Source organism: Bombyx mori, chromosome 7 (assembly GCF_030269925.1).
Source record: "Bombyx mori chromosome 7, ASM3026992v2".
Taxonomy (NCBI): domain Eukaryota; kingdom Metazoa; phylum Arthropoda; class Insecta; order Lepidoptera; family Bombycidae; genus Bombyx; species Bombyx mori.
Window position 1 is genome coordinate 9,202,290 of NC_085113.1, and position 25,063 is coordinate 9,227,352.

The 25,063-nt window shown below is 36.6% G+C and overlaps 1 protein-coding gene across 12 annotated transcripts in view; it reads left to right on the top strand.

The window, feature by feature from the left end:
* Positions 1-25,063, top strand: part of LOC101745976 (trithorax group protein osa) — a 107,933-nt gene that overhangs the window by 29,363 nt on the left and 53,507 nt on the right. For all 12 annotated transcript variants that reach the window (XM_038011947.2, XM_038011945.2, XM_038011946.2 and 9 more), the window contains exons 3-4: positions 7,995-8,150; positions 16,176-16,238. In XM_038011947.2, coding sequence (XP_037867875.1) covers positions 7,995-8,150; positions 16,176-16,238 — 219 coding nt within the window. The remainder of the gene's footprint in view (positions 1-7,994; positions 8,151-16,175; positions 16,239-25,063) is intronic.

Genomic DNA, 25,063 nt, shown 5'->3' on the forward strand with positions numbered 1-25,063 from the left:
GAACAGTTAAAATAACAAATGCAACATGAGAATTAGAGTAATGCACATACACAAAACTTATCGCTGTGAAAAAAATTGTAACGCTTTTGATGTTAAATACCGTTGGCGTTAAGGCTAACGATAAACGATATCCCATCGCGTATCGCCAGGTATTGAATAGGTTTCGGCTTCGGCAAATGAGGCGCAACATATCCAATTACGACAGCCAGGCTCTAAAGTCGACCCTTTAGTCGGAGCCCATTAAGCCGTCATCACTCTTAAGCTGATTAGAATAGCTAGTTCCCTTTTTAATATTATTATACTTACTGCTATAACCAGATTTTTGTTATGTGATTAATAAACTTTTGAATCAATTACGTATCACTACATAGTATAAAACAAAATCGCTTTCTCTGTCCCCATATCCCTATGTATGCTTAAATCTTTAAAACTACGCAACGGATTTTGATGCGGTTTTTTATAATAGATAAAGTGATTGAAAAGGAAGGTTTACATGTATAATAACATGCATTAAATAGTGGAGAAATCAATAATAAATTACAGTTTCCGAAGCGAAGCGAGGGCGGGTCGCTAGTTCAAAATAAGAAAACAAGATCGAAAATCGAATACTTTGAAGTTTTACCGCCATTTCTATTGTTATTGTTTTCTTATCAATAAAGCGAGCAGGCCTTGAACCGATAAACTAATGATATAATTCAATCATCATTAGCCTACAGTGGTTTAATATTATGTAAATTGTCTTGAGTGAATATAATGAGTACTTAAATTTCAATGAATGCGTTCAAATTTGAATGGCAGAACAGCCGTTTCAATGCTATCGAGATGTGAATGCCATGTCTTGAGATGCCCCATCTGCATGCATCAGTAGTGCCCACGTATTGGTCTAAGGTCCCGGGTAACCGCATTACATTGAGCGTGGACTGGTCTGCCTAAATTAGTCAAAGAAATTAACAATCTTAAAATGTTTTTTTTAAAGTTATAACTATGATGATGAAGAGCTTCCACCGAGTGAGTATGTTTGGTAAGTCGATGGTCAGAAACTCATTCTTCGCAATTTTTATATGTTGGACATGTCGTTTTTGAAAGACAGGTTTTTGCCGAATTTCTATTATGTTGTGATAGCAAAAGCTACGCACTGATCGAATTGGCAATCAGAAAATCTATTTACTTGGTTTAATACTGCAAAACTGGTGACGCTGACCTGTGGCGAGGACGGCATCAATTTGATGTGAACAGCCAAGCTATAAGCAAATATTTAATCACTCTCGAATAGATTGACCGTGCTTCTCGTTAAAATCTGCTAGGTAAAGTTTGTTTGCATTGCCGCTTAAGGCTCAAAAGGGCAAGATTACTTCGGTGAGACAACTTTAAAGGAAACTACAGTTACATCTATTTATATATCAGGAATTGTGGCAGTAGCCCCGGTAATCAACAAATTAAAGAGCGGACGGTTAGCGTGGTATGGACATGTGATGCGAAGAGAGAAGATGCATGTGACTAGGAGATGTATGGAAATGGTAGTGCAAGATAGAGGGGGAAGAGGTCGACCAAAGAAGACATGGATGGAGTGTGTGAATGACGATATGAGAGAGAGAGGAGTGTTGAGATGACGGCTGATAGAAGAGAATGGAAGAGAAAAATTACCTGTGGCGACCCCACCTAGTGGGATAAGGTGGAGAAAAAGAAGAAGATATATATCTATCTATTCATGTACTGCGTTAAATTCTTGAAACTAATACCCTAATTAAGTTTCCCTTGTATTGTACCTTAATTATTTAATTGATGCTTAAATAGTTCGTTCATAGTCAAACCAGAATATGCCACTTTAAAAGTTAACTGACAGAATAATCACTAACGGCGCAGCTCGCAGTCATTCCGTTTGTTTCATTAAAGTAAAAACTTTCATTTAGTTGGCAATAGACATCTTGTGCATGTGTGTTGCAGTGCACTCGATTGCAAGTAAACGGGTGTGCATAATGGATGCACGGTCAAGGCCGGGCTTGGCCGCCGACCTGCTTCTGCACGTGCTCGATTGTTTAATGTGCTATCTATCTATGTATAACGGAACCGTGAACTTCACGATCAATTCTCACTTGTCTAGTTCTCGAATCCTTTGGTTTATATAATTCGTCTTTTCGCATTAAAAGTGTACAATTTCCAAAAATATTCGAAATTGAGTTAATATGCGGAATCATTTGGTATCACCAGTATTTTTCTCATAAATACTGTCAAAAGAGCGTAGTTTAGTTTTAGTTTGTTTTTTTAGTTTACCTATATTTTGATTACTATTAACAAAATTAATACATCATTTTATCTTACTTTAAAAGATACAGATACAGATAATGTAATTGGTAAAAAATAAAAAAATAATGTTGCAAAGACGATAATATTAAAAATATCACATGTTAAACCTTAAAAACATTCTCCTGTAAAATTAGTAAGTTTTGAGACTATACAGTTTTAATGCGAGAAGACGATATGTGTTTAAAGCTTGTTTCGTTCTCGTAATATCATCGATTTCTATTTTTAGGAGATCACGCGATGATAAATGGTTATTAAAATTTTCATAGGACTTTCTGGCAGGCTAAGGGCAAATCAAACATTATGATACACGAAGTTTTACACACAGGAATGGTCTAAAATTTCCCTAGAAATCTTTGCTACTAGAAGCCATAGTTGTTTTTCTTCTTTTAAAATCATAGCTTAATTGTGCTCAACGTCACTGTTAACTAATCATTCGTCTAGTTAAACAACAGTCATTTTTGGGCAATCAAAAAAGCAAAGGAACACCTGTACTGGAAACGCGTTTTCCAAGCGAATCTAATTTCTTTGTGGGTCTTGCATAGTCCATCGTTTGATTGATTCGTAATGTTGTTGGTCACCTCTGAAACAGCAATTGTTAAATGAAATATTGAGCCTAGAAGTTTGTTTAATAATAAAGAACGACGTTAAACCCTCAAGTGTAATCAAAAATATTAATGTTTAGTTTTTATGTGTAACATGCGAATCATCTTTCGATTTAATTATAGTTGCAAAGTATCAAATTTTATTCTGAACGTGTTTTCCAGGCACAATAAAATAAAATAAATACTTTTACTGGTGGTAGGACCTCTAGTCCGCACAGGTAGGTACCACCGCCCTGCCTATTTCTGCCGTGAAGCAGTAATGCGTTCGGTTTGAAGGGCAGGGCAGCCGTTGTAACTATACTGAGATCTTAGAACTTATATCTCAAGGTGGGTGGCGGGCGCATTTACGTTGTAGGTGTCTATGGGCTCCAGTAACCACTTGACACCAGGTGGGCTGTGAGCTCGTCCACCCATCTAAACAATAACAAAAAAAAAACCGTATATTTGTAACATATTAATATTCAAAGACAGGAGACTACATCCAAAAATATCCTTTGAAATCTAGGCATCTACCCAACTACTTACAGCTTAAGAAGGTCTGAATTGTCCACAGCTTACCGTCCTACAAAATGGGACAAATAAATCTAAACGGTATTATGTAAAGGGCTTTCAGTAGGGTTCTGTCGTTTGAATTTGTGTCGGTTCGGCTGAAAATCATCGTTCAAACCATTTTTGTCGGGTCAGCACTGTGGGTCTTAGCTACACAGGAGCTACAGATGTGGAGTGAGTGGCTAGCAAATACCGGAAAGTCAGCCCACTGAGTTTCTCGCCGGATCTTCTCAGTGGGTCGCCTTTCCGATCCGGTGGTAGATTCTGCGAAGCACGGCTCTTGCTAGAGTTCGTGTTAGCATCGTCGTCAAGTTTGAGCTCCGTGAGCTCACCTACTCGTTAAGGTTACGCTGAAATAGCCTCTCAAGGCTCTCAGCTTAGGTAGGAACAAAAAAAGGAAAAAAGTATTTATTATCAACTTAAATGTTTGGCTCGACGGTATCAAGATTAGCACTCTTGTTAATATCGTAAATAATTTAAAATGAAATACATTATAATTCATGAAATTTGTATTCACCAAAAGCAATTTACCGCAGAATCTTAACTAAAATAACCATGAATACTTATTAATATGAATTAGAATATACTGTTAAAAATGAGACATTTAGGACTCATATCTCAAGGTGGGTGGCGGCAATTACATTCTAGATGTCTATGGGCTCCGGTAATCAGTTAACATCAAGTGGGCCGTGAGCTCGTCCACCCGTCTAAGTAACCAAAAAAAAGTGGATTAAGAATGAGAGTAAACGACCGTCACTTTTTAGTTCTGAAGAAGTAAGAAAAGGTTATTTCCAGCGAAACTTGTGTGGATTGAGCTTTATGAACTTGTACTCAGCTACGTTGGTCGCTCTTCAGTATTAGTATACGGTGTTGTTAAGAGATATGACCACCTTCAAAAAAAACGTATCTTTGTCACCACGACCGATGATTTGATAAGTTTTTCACAAAATGTGACTTAGTGATTCTTCATATTATCTAACATGTCCAGGTTGTACGCTACCGATTGAGAAGCTTCCTTTGAAAAAATCAGGCATAAACTGTGTCAATGCTTTAAATGATGTTCAATAAAATAAAATCTCTTCAATAATTTGTACTACTTTTACTGGTGGTAGGACCTCTTGTGAGTTCGCGCGGGTAGGTACCACAACCCTGCCTATTTCTGCCGTGAAGCAGTAATGCGTTTCGGTTTGAAGGGTGGGGCAGCCGTTGTAACTATACTTGAGACCTTAGAACTTATATCTCAAGGTGGGTGGCGCATTTACGTTGTAGATATCTATGGGCTCCAGTAACCACTTAACACCAGCTGGGCTGTGAGCTCGTCCACCCATCTATGCAATAAAAATAAAAAAACTTATATATTTTTTTGATTTTACCATTACATTCATGTTTAAGTTATCGATTAAGTAATTAAATCAATACGTATCTGATAAGCTGCATATACTAAATCACGTTTAAAATACGGGATATGGTAATTTTTATATTCGAAAATGATTTCTTCGGATTAATTCCTTCACTGCTTTCGCCTTATAGATATTACCCGTGCAATGCCAGATATGTTTCTGTTGCAAATAGAGGAATTTTTATTGTACCTGTCAATAGTTTACATTATTATAAATTCATACAACAGTATTTGTAGCATCTTCAGTTTGTTGTTGAACAATCACACGAATATCCCGTATATGATTTTTTTTATAATTTATGAAGTTCTTTAAGAGTGATTTATGAACGTTACCTACTTCGTTTAGATTTAAATAGAATGTTCTAAGAATTTAAGCATTATTCAGCATTTCTGAAGATGTTTGAGTACGAACTTATTGCTCACTTGAGAACTAAGATTAATAGAAAGGTAGGTGAATTTTGTTTCGATTCTTCTCATAGATATGATGTTATATGCAGATCCATACATTAAATACGTTTACGATGAAATGTATTTATGTAAAGGTTATATGAGTCGTCTATTATCAAAGCCGGCAATCTGACTTTTGAACAATATTGGTAAATCAGAAAAACGAATTTTTGACTTTGTATTCCATTGGCAGTCACAAAACTCTTCGGAACGACATCTTAGATATATAACAGGTTAACTATTAACCTTTATTTAATGCAGGTTTTGAACCGTATTCTTTGAAGGAGACGATTATATTCAAATCAATCTGTATTGACATATCAATAACATTTTTTTATCCAAATGCACAGATTGCCACCTTTGATAATAGACGACTCATATATTAGTGAATGCTTTTTTGGGAGCTACGGCAAAGGGAAGATTTTTCCATCGACCTGATAAAATTGTTTGGTAGATTGACGTTCCACGTGACGCGTTGTTGTGCGGAAATTGTCTTTTATCTTGAAAATGCCGTAAGCTGTCGTTGTTAATTTTCCCTCCCTATTCCGTGGTAAGGAGGCTATTCCAAGTACGCCCGGACCGCTAGGTAAGCTCACGGGCTCAACTTCAGAGAATTTGCTAAAATTAGCCCTGACAAGAGCGATGCTTCGCAGAATCTACCCCCGGATCGGAATCGCGACCCTCTGAGAAGATCCGATGAGAAACTCAGTGGATTGTGTCTATAGGTTAGCTCACTCGTCAATTACGACGAAAAGTTCGACGAGGACGTCGATCGGTGTTTGAAGGGCCTAAAAGCACCGAAAGTGGATGGTACCTTGTGTTCTATGATGCCCGCCATAATTTCAATGTTGTCGCACAATACTTGGTCTAAACAATATCTATTGCTACAAAAAACAGCTTCAGGACACAAAGAAAGTACCGACCTGCCTGCCCTGACTTACCTGACTGCCTCAAATTCAAAATAGCTTAGTGCCACAGGTTTATGTTGATCCTAATAATAAAGTAATTTTACTTTATGCAAATAAATATTAAATGTATTTGACATATTCAAAAGTGATATTTGATGCAATCATCATAATAGTTTGGTTTAATGTCGGTTGTGATGCTTAGGGCGATTAAAAATAGTAGTGTTTCTTAAAAATAGATAATTTTATCAGTGCTGAGAAGAAGCAATCATGTCAATAATGGCAATCAGCATCTATTTCATAAAATATTTGTTGATCGAATTTAATTAATTAAGTGAAAACAATGTCGTAAAGTAGGATTGACGCACGTTCTATCTGAATTATGATGATGATTTTGTGATCAATCTAAACTTTACGATGTATTTATAAATATGCATTGCCAAAAAATAATAAAATCTTTCTTCATATAGGGATAGGCAAACAAAACAGTCGAATACTATTTTCTTCTCTTAACTGTCAAGTGTATTATCAATTTTTTTTTCCCTAAAATGTAGGCCTTTTCTTTAAACATCGACAAAATAAGTGTATTAAAAGTAATAAATAAATCAATATAAATTTTGAGTAATCTCTGATTATGATCGAATATCGGTGTTTGGGCAAAAACTATTATAGTGTTTTATAAATACCCAGAAATTTAATCTTTAATATAATTTCCATAAATGAAGTTTCATATAAATTGAAAATATATCCACTAAAAATGTATAGTTTACAAGTAACAAACAAGCTAAGAAATTATAATATATTGTAGAGTTAACTTTGTGACAAACAATTAATTTGAAACGATTGCTTATTCCTCTGACTTCAGTCCCTCTATATAATAATAATTAAGATAATATGTATATGTTAACGGAAATGTATGTAATCCGTTATTGTATACAATTCCTAGGAAATGTATGTAATTCCCAAAATCGCACGGAAATGTGTGAAATAAATTATATTATACTTATACATTACACATTTCCTAGGAAATCTATACATTTCCTAAATAGCAATCGGAAATGTAAAACATTTAAGATATTGGTGGGTACGCGGGGACAGTGGGACGAGTCTTGTACTACGGTCAGTTGCCAACTTGCAATCCACTGGAACCGGCCAGGGATTTAAGAAGTGCCTTTGCAAGAAAAACTGTGCTACATCAAGATGTCTGTGTTTTAAAAATAAAGTATTATGTACTTCCAAATGCCATTGGAGCTTACCCTGCAAAAATAAATAGCTATATGAACTGACAAAGTATTATAATATAAAGATTTACTTTTATACTTTGACATTTATAATTATTTAATTATCAGACTGATTACTTGCCAAATGAAAATTTGATTTTATAAGAATAAATATAAGTTGATTTTGTGATACGTTAAAAGTTAATAGATAGTTGATTTTAGAAGTTTTAATTAGTAAGATAATATGAATATATTATTATTATTTTACAGTATGACTGTTACCCGATTGTCTCAATAAGTGTTATATTAAAAAAATATTATTAACAACGTGTTTGATTACAGAAAGCATTTACTTTATACATTTCCTAATACGATATTGGAATTATATACAATTCCGAGGAAATTTATACATTTCCTAGGATATATATGCATTAAATAGTTTTTCAAACAATATTTTAGACATTTCCTAAATAGTATCGGAATTGTATACATTTCCTAGGATTTGTATAGTATTCCTTGATTTCATACATTTCCGGTAACATATATAAATGAGATTGCCGTTTACCAGGGATATGAACGGGGCGGCTCCCCGCAACCTCAATCCCAGCCACCGGGCGCGCCCAGTCCTGGGGCCTCGAGTGCACCAGGTGCGATGTCCCCAACCCAAGACTCGCAACATCCACCGCATATGCCACCTCATGGATCACAGCCACCGCAGCATCAAGTACGTATCTTTTTATACACGTAGTACTTACGATCGATGAAGGCAGCAGTGCTGGAAGCTGGTCGGAAACCTATCTCAGAAATACCAAGACATGCTTATGTTTGGCACTGCAAATCCAGTGTGATTTGACCAGGTAATTTTTTTTTAATGAAAAAGCGATGGCTTCAAATGTAGCTTTTATTTTCCTACTGTAAACCACTAAATGCATTGCAGTTTTAATATTACACTTGCTTTCAGAAAAAATGTCTTAATAAATTTTGAAATTTACGATGACATTTCGCCAAGGTTTGAGTGTTTCTCATTCAATTGGGGCGTAAGCTCAATCTTCTTGCACCCTGCTCATTTTATTGGCACAAAGTAGAAGCTAATTTTTTGAATTAGTACAATTTGGATGAGACCTCAGATTTAATGATATAATTTTGAACGGCTCTACATCAGTTTATTGTTTGTGATATTTAGATCATATTATTATGCCATAATCTCAAGAGCAATTAGAAACTTTCCTAATGAGACTTCCACCATGAAATAATAACTTAATGTAAAAATCTAACCAGCATAATATGGAAACCCTCTAGATTACGGGTGGTACACGTAATGTGAGCCTGAACGGGCTTGTTAAATACCAGCATACTTTTTTATTGCTTAGATGAACTCATGGCCCACGTATTGTTAAGTGGTAACCGGAGCCCATCGACATCAACAATGTCGACATCATCCTTAACCTTGAGACATGAGTTCCAAGTCTCAGTCCCGTAGTACAACGGCTGCCCCACCCTTCAAACCGAAACGCACTACTGCTTCACCGCAGAAATAGACAAAGTGGTGGTACTTACCCTTGCGGATGCCCCATCACCAAGAAAAATCTTGACCATTTTTGTTTTGGGTCATCCAATATAAAATTGAGACTTCAACCATTTTTCCAGTTACCTTTAAAGTTTTATATTAGCGGTTACTCGTCATGTTGTGACGTTTAAGGACTCCTGGCGGCTGCTTATCATCAGGTGGAACGTAAACTCGTCCATCCAAAGAGTGCAGTAATACGGTCTCGGAATTTTATACCTTTAAACGAGCAATTTCTGTATATTAATATATAAATTATGTATGTAATCTGAATCTCGGAAACGGCTCCAACAATTTTCATAAAATTTAGTATACAGGGGATTTCGGAGGCGATAAATCGATCTAGCTACGATTTATTTTCAGAAAATGTTGTTTTATTCGTGTTTTCAATAATCAACTCTTCCCGACATCTATTGGCGAATAGTAATACAATTTTTCTTAATTGAGGGTAACTAACCGCTTTAAAGACACAACAAGATGGCGTTATCAAAAAATATCATCGTCATCGTCTAGTTAATATTTACGTAATAAAAATGCGTCCATCTAGCTCTATGTTTCAGTCGAAAATTTGTGAACTACATAAAACCATACACGTAAGAAAGTTGTATTTTATCTTACAATAATTACGCTAACACTTTTTGTCATATTTATTATTCCGCAAATTGTCTATTAAATTTCCAATCGACATTCCATTATGATTTAGGGAGTGCTTTATTTTTAATATACGACAATATATGGGTGCATTGGCAAGTATCGGGAGCGGCATTGTCATGTTTACATTTCGTGTATCGGCGTCGTCATCTCGATTAAGACCGCAGCGCATACAAAAATGTTGAAGAAACTCGATCCGAACTTTAAGATTCTGCACGGTTAATGTGTTACGTAATAATAAAATTTCTTAATTACATAAGAACTTTATACCTTATAACCGAGACCTTAGAACTCATGTCTGGAGGTGGAGGTGGTGGCATTTACGTTATAGATGTCTATGGGCTCCGGTAACCACTTAACGTCAGGTTGTGTCCGTGAGCTTTTCCACCCATTTAAGCAATAAAAAAAACCTTATAACTACGGTTATTCATAATGTAATTTTCGTGACGTTTCTATGTATTAGTCTCGTAACTAGGAATCTATATATTAATACGTGAAGCTAAAACTTTGTACCCCTTTTTATGAAAATTGCGCGGAGGAGCATGAAATTTCCCACACTTATAGAGAATATAGAGTGCAGTATGTTAATTTTTTTTTAATTATACATAAAAAATACATTAAATCAATTAAAAAAAACATTACGCACACTAATATTATGTATTTGACACACGCATATACTTTTTGTTTATTATCAAACTTTTCTTATTGTTTATAGTCTGTGGTCAAATTGAGAACAGATTAATATTATTTGTCTAAAGTGTAATCTTGGCGAAATCTATGATTATAGCAGTACATTTTCTTTTATTGCTTAGATGGATGGACGAGCTCACAGTCCACCTGGTGTTAAGTGGTTACTGGAGCCCATAGACATCTACAACGTAAATGCGCCACCCACCTCGAGATATAAGTTCTAAGGTCTCAGTATAGTTACAACGGTTACCCCACCCTTCGAACCGAAACGCATTACTGCTTCACGGCGGAAATAGGTGGGGTGGTGGTACCTACCCGTGCGGGCTCACAAGAGGTCCTACCACCAGTGATTACGCAAATTATAATTTTGTGGGTTTGGTTTTTATTACACGATGTTATTCCTTCACCGTGGAAGTCAATCGTGAACATTAAAATTTGTTGAATACGTATTTCATTAGAAAAATTGGTACCCGCCTGCGGGATTCGAACACTGGTGCATCGCTACATACGAATGCACCGGACGTCTTATCCTTTAGGCCACGACGACTTATAAATAAATTAATTTATAAATTAATTAATATAATAAATAGTCTTTGACAATAGAACCATAATAATGTACAAACTTATAATTTCAATTAATTATAGTCGAATTTAGACTACTGGGTGGGTCCACTAGTATAAATAAAAACGACTGAGTAACCAAAACAAAATATGTTTCAGTAAGTTTGTTTTGTGAACAATATCAGATGAGCTTAAAACGTCTCCCGGTTTTCACGCGCTTGGAACAATACAACCGTCGACACGGTAACAGATAAGAATCCGTACGTACAGCTTAACGAAATTGAAGTCACCGTATTGAAAGTGTAGTTAATCCAGAGCGCGAGCGGATAGAACTTTGGCTATGAACTTTAGTGTTATAGCAAAAGTATATTAAACTTGCTACGATTGTACATAACGCGGATTAGTTTTTTTTTATTTTAAATCAGCTTCCTTGGCTGTAACTATTTCAATAAACTTTCTATGGTCATGTTCGCTTTAATGGGCAACTTTCGCTTTCCTTACCGTTTCTTATTATGTTTTTTTGCTCGAACCCAAAGCGATTACCATAAAGGTTACGCGAAATCGGCTCGGTTTATTATTGGTGACTTATTATAATCGCTTTTCTGTTTGTAAATTGTTATATTCGTTCGATGGTGTTCCAATATGCAGAATCTATACTTTTATACTATAATAATAATAATATTATAAAGAGGAAAGATTTGTTTGTTTGTTTGTATTGAATAGGCTCTGAAACTACTGAACCGATTTGAAAAATTCTTTCACTATTCCCGAGTGATATGGGCTATAATCTTTTTTTAAAAAGATTAGAGATCCTTACTAAAACTCCAATAATGTAACCCAAGGTGTGAAGAAATTACCTAAAATATTATTTACATCGCGTGCCCTGCGAAAACTATTGATGATAGAATTAAATAATGCACTAACTTTGTAGAACACATTATAGTTTACAAAAAGTGTCGCGACAGCATAATAATATGTCTAACTATTGTAGTTATACCGAAATAAGTGTTCTTTTATTTAAAAAAATAAAACGTCAAATATCATTGAATTTTTTGTTAAAGACCCGAGCGGAGCCGGAGCGGGCCGCTAGTTGTTACATAAATAAATAGTGTCAGTGGAACTTCAATTGTAATATCGCACGTGGTCGATGTCAGTTCATACAATAACTAGAGCACGAAAACCTAATTGAACAAAAACCTAAACAAGAAGCTTGGAGCGTGACCAACTCTAAGTTCAAAAACGTACATGATCAGTTCTCTTCATACATCACCGACCATTATTTATCGGTAAATGTAATGTGTAAGTTTCTTAGATACGGTATTGCGAGATTTGCATCTTTCCGACACATCCCTAGTAGAAGATATACAGCCCGCATGTGGCCAGTCTAGCCATTTTCTGCTTATAATGAAGATGCGGCACGTGTTTGCATATTTGCTCGCCAACGTCGTTTGTATAGTATGTACACTGTTTGAATACTGAACAGAAATTTTGTTTTCGTAATTCCTGTCGGTTAGATGGTAATTTATGTTTACTTTTTTTATATATTGTCCTTGTAGACCGATTAGCATGCGGTCCATCTGATGCTGAATGGTTACTGTCGCTCATAGATGTCGTAATGCCAGCGGCAGGACCAAGCTGGTTGGTGCCTACCGCTGAAAAATCACTTCATAAACTTTAAACAACCATAATCTAATTCAATCTGTAACAATTGTTTTTACTGTATGGTACAAGAAACCAACGGAATGAAACACTATTTTAATCCAAAAGTTCGGCGCTAAGCCTCTTAACTTAGATGAAAAGCTTTATGTGGGTAAACCGTTCTACTTTGGAACATTCAGGCTTTACCTGGAATAATGGAATTCCGGTTTCCGATCAAAGTTACGTAATTAAAAATCAAACACCCCCCACCCCTTTCTAATAAATTAAATTTTACGTACTAGCTTGCAAAACACTAGCTTACTGTGTAAAACAAAAACAAAAGTTAAAGGAAGCTTCCCGCTGTGGCAATTTGAGAGAGAAACGGAAAAGCCGGTACTTTAAACACTAGTCAGGGCTCAATGAATTCCGAACAAGTCTCTCTCGAAATGTCAGTCGAGAATTTTGAGTCGAGGACCATTCCAGCGTCGTGATCGCTCGTGAGTTGTACGCTCGAAATGAAACGTCGTATCTTATTTTATGATTAGCGGCTCGAAAGCGCTTTGTAATTTTGTTAGTTCCGCCTTTCTGGTGCCGGGGCGAGCACACAGAGTCGAGATCGATGCGAGCATTGCGTGCGAGTGCGAGTAGGAGAGAAGCTGTCGATGCTCGCTGCGTCTCCCTCACTCGAACCGCCTACCAGGCAGCCATGTTGCGCTCGACCTGCGCTCGCCCGACCGCCATTGTAGCGTTCATACTTGTATCTAGTGATGTACTCAATTAACTCGATAGTAATACATATTGAATCAACTTTTAATATAATATTACTTTTACAGTAATTTAGTGTTTCATTACATACGAGAAGCAATAACATAGATCATTATACGTCGGTAAAGGACTGAAAATGGTGTAAAATAATTTTTAAAAAAAAATTTCAACATCAAGGAAACATTGACACAACACAAACTTTTTTTTAAAAATATAATAAGAAAATAAAATACAGTAATAAAAATCTAAAACTGACTAACAATATTGATTAAAATCGTGCTATTTAAAATATAAAATAAATCTAATGCGTACAGAAGGTATGTAAAGTTGTTTAATGCTGGGTAAAAGTATTTACAACATTTGACAACAGCTATGAATAATTCCTCTGGATGATTAAAGATGTGTAAAAAAACATCGATAAAATACTCGATGGAACATGGCATAACAGTGAGCGAACGGAGTTATAGCGCAGCTCCGGAATTAAAATGTCAGACGTGCGGCGCTGGCGAGCGTGGGGGGGGGGGTCGGGGGCGCGGGCGGCTCGCGTTATTAATAACCATAAGCCGGCGGACGCACCGACGTCCAGAGGGGCCACGCCGCCCGCGCCCTAATGAGGAATCACTAATTATATTTTACTGGACTTCACTATTAAACCGACGCGGACGCGACGTAAATACCCTGAAATACGATTTTATTAAGGCTTTTCGCGCGTTAATCAATGTTCTTCACTCGTTTGTTTATTTCAATGGAAAAATGATTTATAATTACAAATTATAAAGTAGAAACAAGGATGCGACTTAACTTTGTCCGACTTTTTACACTTTACACAAAAAAAATTGAATGAAATTTAGTAAAAGAAACGTTACAATTGGCCAACAAATAGACAAAATTTAAGAGCACTCCCGAAACTCAAAAACACCACTTTAACTATCAAAAAAGGAAAACGTCGTAGTCGTATTCTTTGTAAGTAAGTATAAAGAGAGCAAGTTATCGCCTCCTCGACTCATAATAACAAAGTGCAAAATGCTTTAGATTCTCGGAACTTTAGTGTGGCAACCTCGCTCCCGGTTGGAAACCTCTAAAGCGCTGACTGTGAGGCGAACATTCTCTCTCCTGCGGCGGACTCGTACCGGCATGGCAGGGCTGTCGGGAATTGCCGACTTGGATAAATTATGCCCCTCAGTTCCCTTTTTGCAGTCTCTGCAAAATAATGCAATTCAATTGTTGAAGAGAAAAATATCTGACGTTTTTCTTGTCTATTGTGTGTCTAAAATGTTATTAACATTTTGATTAAAAGAAGCTATTTCTGTCTTTTATACTTTTCAGACTGAACTAAGTACGTGCTTATGTTTTGTCAAGCGTAGTTTTCTTATAGACAACCCTATGGCAAATTTACTTATTTTAATTGGAATAAGTTTTACGGTTTCCTTTTCTTACGTGATCTTTTTGGTGGGAGTTTGGTATTACGTTTAATATCGTAACAAACAATAACTGATACACAAGACAGTCAAGCGATTTTTTTTAATACATAGAAATTTGTGGCTTCCTTTTTGTTATTCACATTCATAAGTAGTAATGCGTTTATAAAGGGTCTGACAGATGTTATCATACACAATTGAGGCTTAGATGTCGTGTCTCAAGGTGAATGGTGGCATAGCGGCGACGTAGTGTTGCCTATGGGCCGCGGTAACCACTGTAAACCCGGTGGGTTATGAGCATGTTAATGCACCTATGCAATAAAAAATGATCACTAAATAACAAACATAATGCGGTAATCAATAAAAACTGCGGAAATTTATAAAGAAAAAAATGTAGTTTACAATGTTAGTTCTGTGTGGCACTAAAACAGATTGTAGCGTCGATGGTAGACTTTTAGTTTCAGTTTTTGTCATTGTTACTCGTTCGAATGGCAAATTAGTTTGATTACATCCTGAACTTTGAGTTCGAAACTTTGTTAGCATCTCGTTTGCTTGTGTACGCCAAAAAAAGGATGCAAAACATTTTAAATTCAATTCGTTTCTTACTCGACTGCCAAGCCAAGCGATTGTACGCACTGAATTCGAAGCAATTAGTCGATGTTGCAGGGAAAAGATTAAGTAGATCGTCAACAGAACGTTTTAGTTAGTGCCCACAAAGCGGACACTCCTCCGCGTATTCGGTCTCTCGTAAAAGCATTACACAAGGTCCCAAGCAATGTATATTAATGTTGAAATTGAAATCGTCAATTTAACAGTTGCATTTACTCAACAGCCCTACATACAAGATACAATGTAGGTAAATAAATGATGAGGAAAACACGAGTTTACTTTTACATGGAATTGAATATATTTTTTTTAGGGTTTATGACGTGGTATCTAAGACCTTTAGGTCATGTCTTATTTTAATATATATTCTTATTTTTATGATAAATCATAATATAGAGTGAAATGAAATGAAGATGATATGGAATGAAATGTAATCTCAGTAAAATGGTGGTCATTTACTGAGATTTTTTCAGTGGACTTTTTGGAAGATCCCGAGAAGTTACGTCCAGTGGCTTTGTTTCATTTTCCCACATTTGTGAACTTTCACAGATATTAAACAGTTAAAAAACCACCGTTATTACCCATTTAAACCTGAAGAAACACTATTAGATAAAATAAAACAAATCACACAACTTCACTCCTCACGTTCCCGCCAAAAAGTCCTGAAATCGAAAATAATGCGGTCTCATTGATGTTGATTGCTTTTCATTGCTTCCATGAAACAATATTGTATTTGATGTACATTGAACGCTGTTGTTTTTGTTAAATAACTTGTTTTGATTACGATCAAATACTTGGTAATTTTGAAAAATATTTTATTAATTGAATATTTAAATAATTGAACATTTATCAACAGGGTTACCCTCCTCCGTCAAGGCCACCGCAGACGTCCACGCCGAACACCCAAGACCCAGAATCTGTAAGTTATTTATTCTATACAACTTGTATGTATATGTACGTAATGATGCGATTGCATGACGTTTACGCACACACACGTTTGAAAAGCATCAACGACTTGCTTGACGTTTCATCGGAACCTTGAATTAAAAAGCTATCAACTTGAAACACACACACACACAACCTAAATGATTCAAGAAAAACCTTATAATATTAACTATATATATGTATAAAATTGTTCCCGAAAAAGATTATCATCGCGCTGCATTTTGTAACTGCAGCTATACGTTTTTATGTGTACTTAAAAAGGTATTATGCAACAATGTTTAATGCAATTCGGTGCGTACACGTAATTTAAGCTTACCACGGACGGTTTTATGCATTCAATACTCAAAATAAATTGATAAATAAATACATGTATATGAGTAACGATTTTTACTGGTGGTAGGACCTCTTGTGAGTCCGCGCGGGTGGGTACCACCACCCTGCCTATTTCTGCCGTGAAGCAGTAATGCGTTTCGGTTTGAAGGGTGGGGCAGCCGTTGTAACTATACTTGAGACCGCAGAACTTGTATCTCAAGGTGGGTGGCGCATTTACGTTGTGGATGTCTATGGGCTCCAGTAACCACTTAACACCAGGTGGGCTATGAGATCGTTCACCCATCTTAGCAATAAAAAAAAAAAAAAAAACGATGTAATAGTAAAAATCTATATCTATAAATAGATTGCGTACGTCAATGTTAAGTAAAATTGTATATACGTTAGCGCTCAAGGCAAATGACGAAGCAATGTTCGGTATTGTCGACTAGTAGTACACTAATGACTGAATAATATAGACAAGGAGTCACGTAACGAACAAAGTATGTACAATGTTTCTGTACTTAACGAAGTTGCTTTCCCTCTGTTTATGTTTTTCAAGGATTATTTGACATTTAAAATATTGTATTTAGTATACAAATAGGATTTTTGTAAGGTGCGGTGTTTATTGGTATGGGGAATTCGTGTACACGTATCTTATTTGAAACAACCATGCGTTTAGGTTTTTTTTTTCCTACTTATTCGCTGGTAGACTTGACTTAGTTAAGTGTCCTTAGTTGGACTACCTGTGTTCATTAATCATGTTAACATTTTTTGGAAACATAATGTGTTTCTTTAATTGGCTCATGTTTGTGAAAACATCCTCTGTACCTTGTGTCTAGTTAAATGCTGTTGAAACATTGCTGATTAAATAAATAAATAAATAAATAGACTAAGAGGCTATTCTAGATTCGCGCGGACGGGTAGGTGAGCTCACGGGCTCAACTTGAAATAATTTTCTAACACTAGCCCTAGCAAGAGCAGTGCTTCGTAGAATTACCATCGGATCGGAATTGAAACCCGTTGAGAAGATTCGGCTAGAAAACTCCCTCGTAATCCCCTGTAATGGACGAGTTGTTCCGTTTAAAATAGTAGAGCTGCCTTTATTCGAATGTAATTAGAGAACGACTCATGAGGTGGGCGGCATTCAAATGAATAAACGATAAATACCCGGTCAGTCGTGAGCTCACAGTGTACTGAATGCGTTACAAAAAAATATGCGCTATTTAAAAAAAATCTCATAACAATAACTTTGTATTTCTTGGGTACGACGTCAGCTTGGTTACATTTTCCAGCATGATTTTTGAGCAAATTGTTCTTTTAAATCTTGGATTATTAAAGAAATGTTGTAGAAAGATCAATATAGAGAAAGTCGTCGTGGCCTAAAGGATAAGACGTCCGGTGCATTCGTGTGTAGCGATGCACCGGTGTTCGAATCCCGCAGGCGGGTACCAATTTTTCTAATGAAATACGTACTCAACAAATGTTCACGATTGACTTCCACGGTGAAGGAATAACATCGTGTAATAAAAATCAAACCCGCAAAATTATAATTTGCGTAATCACTGGTGGTAGGACCTCTTGGGAGTCCGCACGGGTAGGTACCACCACCCCGCCTATTTCCGCCGTGAAGCAGTAATGCGTTTCGGTTCGAAGGGTGGGGTAGCCGTTGTCACTATACTGAGACCTTAGAACTTATATCTCAAGGTGGGTGGCGCATTTACGTTGTAGATGTCTATGGGCTCCAGTAACCACTTAACACCAGGTGGGCTGCGAGCTAGTCCATCCATCTAAGCAATAAAAAAAAAAAAAAAAAAAAAAAAGAAAAAAAAAATACTAAATCTAAAAACATTGCGCTTACCATTAACATCTCGTTTGATCATTAGAATCAATTGAATCAGGTTGGTTGTCAATAAATGTTTTGCAAACTTTATTGTTTCCAATTGAAAAATGTGAGGCAATTTCCTCGCGAGATAGCACTGGGAGGAAATTGAAGAGACGCGCCGCTTTAACTTTGTTTTAAAAATAAAGATTCTTATTGACTACGCTTTTGCTAAGCCGTGCCTGATGAAGTTTTATTAGATAGAAGAAAAAAAACGTATTTATCGTCTACGTGTGTTTCATGGAATATAAATTGAAGCCAACATTATTATCACACTGAACCGTTAGAACAGAAGGGTGGGTAGATTTGACTACTATTTTCTGGTTTTGGTTCTTTGTATTAATAGTACACAATAACGTAAAAAATTTAAGTCCACTGAGTTTCTCGCTGGATCTTCTCAGAGGATCGCGTTTCCGATCCGGTGGTAGATTCTGCGAAGCACTGCTCTTGCTAGGGCCGGTGCTGGCAACGCCTCCTGGTTCGAGCCCCGAGAGCTCACCTACACGTTACGGTTACGCTGACATAGCCTCTCAAGGCTATCAGCTTAGGTAAGAAAAATAAAAAAGTGTTTTTTTTTTGAGAGAACTTCTAAGGCTTATTTAAAAAATCTCTTCTAGTACCGTTAATCTGTATTTACGACTACTAAAATGAGGCCACACGCTCCGCTCTGACTATCGCTAAATGTATAAAAACTCACATTTTTTTAAAGTATACTCTCGCCCATCTTTGTTGTACTTCAATGCTACCGGTAAAAGTCGCTCGAACGCAGATCACTAATAAATAAAATACATAAATAAATCAACATAAATTTTTCCAAAATAATATAAAATTATCTATGGACATTTGTATTGTGCAGACGTAAAAATATTTGAAATCTGCATATTGCAGTTTTAGGTTGATAAACATTATAGAATGTTAGAAAACGCTGGTGTTTCGAATATTTCTGAAGTAAAATAAAGTTTATATTTGAAATTGGTTTTTGCATCAAATTAAATAATTTAACGGATTTAATGAATGTCATTGACCAAAAGAAAACACGTGCGAATGCGTGTCGACGACAGTGGGCGGAATTGCCACGTCTGGGTGTTCCCCATTATCAATAAATATACTACTGAGGTAAAAGAAACGGAACATATTAAACTGTTTATAAAAAGAGATTCCCTGAATAGGTGCAATTATTTAAAGGGACTGATAGACACGCGAATTTTACTTATCCAAGTTTTTTTTTAATTTACCCAATCTGAAACATAAATACAACTCTAGAAATGCCACATATTCAGTTTTAGTTTTAACAATTCGTTATTGAACATTGTGTAACAACGAAATTGTTGGACCCTCTAAACTTTTGTGTATAGATAGAACGCGGGGCTGTTTGATGTTGATTGATACCGTTAGGCTGGCGGGTATTGTCTCGCTGGCCCGCCCGGGGGAACCCAAATGAGTGGAATTATTGAGCCGGGAGCCCCGTTTCGCGATGTGACGCTTTTTGTAATGAAAGTAACGAAAGTTGCCCCGCTCGAGGGGGATTGCCTCCGTGTCGTACTTCGGCTCTTGAACCCGTCGGTAGATGTATGGAAAATTTGTAACCAACTGAGATGTATTTACTCAAAAGTAACCATGCGTTTCGGTGAGTAACACAGCTGTTGTTCTAATGAAATTGAGACATTCATCTGACATAAGTGCTTAACACCAAGCAAGCCATTAAGCTAGTAAAAATAATTTTATAGTAGTAAAGTTTTTATTGTCAATATATCCTTAAAAAAAAAACATACAAACTATGCTACTGGAGATGACACGTCTATTTTCCTGAAAGATAATTAAACTTAAAAACGTTTTATTGTGAACCGGCAGCAGAACGTAGCAATAATTTATGGCTCTCGGCTTAGTAGGGCTCGGTTCCCTCACCCCATTTCGTTTTGTCAAGGAACTTTTAAATGTGCTTTGTGATTGTGGTGTTGTGATTTTTTTAAGATTTCTTTGAATGGATCAGCTGATTTCGTAACGGAGAATGGTTGATCCATCTATGTTTATTATTGGAATGAAACTGTAACCAGCAAGCAAGTTTTAAAGACTGTTTTTCGATTATTATCGCAAAAAAACTGGAGAACAAAGAGGGGTGATTAAAATTTTAATAGCGAGTTTCTTTTTTGTGTGTATGCCACCGACGCACGTTTCAAAAATAAGGTATTTAATTTCCCGTGAAATAATGAAACGCTTTACTGCTGCTAAAAGCTTGAACTTTGCCGAGAACACTTCAATTAAAAACAATTTCAACTAATTGTGAGTCGAGCGAGCGCCGTGTGCTCTATCACGAGCTCGTGGAAAAAGACGAATGTGCCAACAATGTCTACTACTATTACACTGTATTGCACGTAGTGTTAATTAATATTTGTAATGCGGGGTTGCGCGTTCATAATAAATTTTACTGGTGGTAGGACCGCTTGTGAGTCCGCGCGGGTAGGTACCACCACCTCGCCTATTTCTGCCGTGAAGCAGTAATGCGTTTCGGCTTGAAGGGTACGGCAGCCGTTGTAACTAAACAGAGAATTTAGAACTTATATCTCAAGGTGGCATTTACATTGTAGATCTCCATGGACTCCAGTAACCACTTAACATCAGGTGGGCTGTGACCTCGTCCACCCATCTAAGCTATAAAAAAAAAAACGAGATTGAGCGAGCTTGTACAGTACTGTACATGTAAATGAATGACGGGATACACACCAAGCGCTTGTAATCAGGCGTCTGGTGGCGCGACCCCTTGACGCACAGTTCGTATGCAAAAACTAAACGAATATACATTGTTCGTTATATGAATATTTGAATAGTAATATCGCTTAATGCATCTGAAAATATTAACTTTTATTGCTGACTGTACAGGTCTGCCGTATCACTAGTTTACGAGATCTGCTCAAGTCCGAGAAGGTGAGAATGTCGTTTGCCAGATGTTTCACTAAAGGCGATCTTTTCGCTTTCAATTCACACGATTTAAACAACCGTATCGTAACCCGGTACCTAATATTTTTATTGATTCGCATTCTAAATATTATCCTTGTACAAATAAATCTTAGAATTTAATAAAACAAAAACCAAATCAATACAAATCGATCTGAAAGATTATTAATAAAATCGTTAAGACGAATACACGAACAAGGATGGACAAGATTTACTGGTGGTACAGCGTCTTGTAGGTCCGCACGGGTGGGTGGGTAGGCCATCACCTCGCCTATCTTTCCGTAGCATTAATGTGTTCCGGTTTGAAAGGGTTTTTTTGATTTTCCTACCTGAGCTGATGGTCTTGAGAAACCATATTAGCGTCACCGGGCGAGTAGTTGAGCTCACGGGGCTCAAACCTGACATTATTGCTAACACGGACCCTAGCAAGAGCCGTGCTTCGCAGAATCTACCACCGGATTGGAAACGCGACCCACTCAGAAGATCCGGCGAGAAGCTCAGTGGGCAGTGTCTGTGGGTTAATTTACTCGCCGAGCCCTTCGTTGCAAGCGACGGGTTCAACGAGAACGATGATCGTTACTTGGGGTACCTAAAAGCACCGTTAGTGGTTCGGGAGGTTCCGAAATGACGTGTTTTGGGCGACGTCGACTGTTTACCATTCGGTTCGCAGGATCGGGAATGTAGTTACCGGCGGCAATGATGAGAGGGTTCTCGTGTCGTGCCGTGAGTTCCGATAACCACTCAGCACCAGGTGGGCTATGAGTTCGTTAACCCGTCGAAGCAATAAATAAAAGGAAAAGTATTTAGGACAATAATTTATTACCTATTCTGTGACAAAACCGTACCATGCGTGCTTGTAATGTATTATTAACAATGTCGCTTGTTCAACACTGGACTGTGGTTAACTGCGTTTCTAGTTTTTCTAAATTAAATAGCTCACAAGTGTTCAAAGTAAGCAGCCTGTTAGATCTTCATTTGCATTTTTAATACGCTTTTATTAGCTTCAGACGTATGTATGTTTGTAACGGAATCTTTGAACATGATTTTGACCCCCTTCAAAACGTCGGATTAACTCGAAATTGGAGGAAAATGGTATATTTATTAAGGAACGATGACAATTAAATATTAAAAAAAATTTGAAATTCAACTAAAAAATGAAAAATAAATAATAGTTTAAAAGAACTAACAAAATACGCTTTTATAGAAAATCCAACTAAAAAATATGCACGCTTTTTTACAATAAAATCATTTTTTCTTACATTATTTTTAATTCAAATTTATTTCTATTTTTTAGTTGGATTTTCTATAAAAGCGTATTTTGTTAGTTTTTTTAAACTATTATTTATTAACTGTACGGGAGACGGTCGAAAGTGTCATGTAAAAAAGAAAACCGCGTCGCCTTTCGTTCAAATGTCGTGTCGTTTTGCAGAACGAATAAACATTACTAGTGGTCGCTCGGTAGTCGAAATTCGACTATAATTCATTGAAATTATAAGTTTGTACACTATTATGATTCTATTTTCGAAGACTATTATACTTCTATAATCACAAATTTCGCCAAGACTACACTATAGAAAAATATTAATAAAGACAAACAATATTTAATCTATTCTCAATTTGACTACAGACGTCAAGAACAAAAGTTTGACAATAAATAAATAGTATGCATGCGTGTATGCGTCAAATACATGGTATGTAGTGTGTGTAATGTTTTCTTTTTGATTTAATGTATCTTTTATGCATTATTTTAAAAAATATTAACATTCTCTATAAGTCTGGGAAATTTCATACTCCTCCATCCGCGCAATTTTCGTAAAAAGGGATACAAAGTTTTTGCTTCACGTATTTATAAACATTATATTATTATGCATGCAGTATATTTCATTGATACAGTTTTGTCGATGCCGAAATACATATTATATACATATAATATATTGACTCGTTTGGACAGATGGATGGAGCGGTCGCGTTCGTTTCGAATGTAATTATTGCGGTCCGATTTCGATAATGCGCCGCGAGCTGGGACGAGGCGAACAAAATGTGGTCGCTCGCTCGTTTTGTTGCATTTCAATAATAATTTATACATACACGACCCGCGCGGAACAGAGACAAAGCTTTTACGTGTTATTTCAATTTCGAACAAATTTAAATCCCAACTAACTAGGTACGTTCAGATGAACATTGAAAAAGTATTACGCACGTTTTGGTTTTATTTTTGAATTCGTTTAACTGATTTTATTGAGGGCTAGGTGAGTCCCGCGATGTTACCCGCGGTTATTGTCGTACAGCAGGTGACGCCGCGGGGTGAAGCTAGTCTAAAAAAAGTACCCTAAGTTACTCCTTGTATCTTCAGCTACATATTAGTGAAAGTCTCGTCAAAATCGGTCCAACCGTTCCAGAGATTAGCCGGAACAAACAAACAGACAGACAGACAGTCAAAAATTGTAAAAAGTGTTGTTTTAGTGTATGTACCGTATGTATATATTCATATGCATGTAGTAAAAAGCGATTATTTGAATATTACAAACAGACACTCCAATTTTATTTATATGTATAGATGTGTTATTATTCTATCTCTCCGTGCGGGTACTTTTACAGTTCGGGTGTATAATAAAAAGATTTAGCCGTATTAGGAGAGGTCTTCGGTTCGAGCTTAATCGCGCTGTAAAAACGTTGGATCGCCGGTAACGAGGTTGTAAACCGAACTCTGAGCTTAATAACTAAACGTAGTAGTACCTTCGATGCGTGCTTAAGGTTATGCTTACAAATTATTAATTTATCTTTGTTTCTTATCAATTTAAAAGTCTTAACATCACAAAAAAAAGAGCTGAAAGTACTTTTACAGCTATTTATTTCTAAATTTTTTAAGTTTTTTTTATTGCTTAGATAGTTGGACGAGCTAACAGCCCACCTGGTGTTAAGTGGTTACTGAAGCCCATACACATCTACAACTTTAATGCGCCACCCACCTTGAGATATAAGTTCTAAGGGTCTCAGTGTAGTTACAACGGCTGCCCCACCCTTCAAACCGAAACGCATTACTGCTTCACGGCAGAAATAGGTGGGGCGGTGGTACCTACCCGTTCGGACTCACAAGAGGTCCTACCACCAGTAATTACGCAAATTATAGTTTTGCGGATTTCATTTTTATTACACGATGTTATTCCTTCACCGTGGAAGTCAATCGTGAAATTTGTTGAGTACGTATTTCATTAGAAAAATTGGTACCCGCCTGCGGGATTCGAACACCGGTGCATCGCTACATACGAATGCACCGGACGTCTTATCCTTTAGGCCACGACGACAAAAGTTTACCTTGAGGAGAACGCTCTATCTAAATGAAAACGCCATTCTTTGTTAGATCCATACTAATATTATAAATGTGAGAGTATGTTAGTTTGTTTGTTTCTTTGTGCTGTTTTGTCCTTCTTTCAGGTTGAACGAAGCGACGGATTAATATGGGTTTTTTAAAACTGATGTATTGGGTCAGGAGAGTGACGTAGGCTAACTTTTATACCGAAAAAATGTCATTACCTCGGGAGCAGACTGACACTTTTCTTTGACAGCGCGGGCAAAACCGCGGGTAACAGCTAGTACGTTAATATTGGGGTTAACCATTTACTTGTCGTTCATGATTTGTGCGGTTTCAATAAATT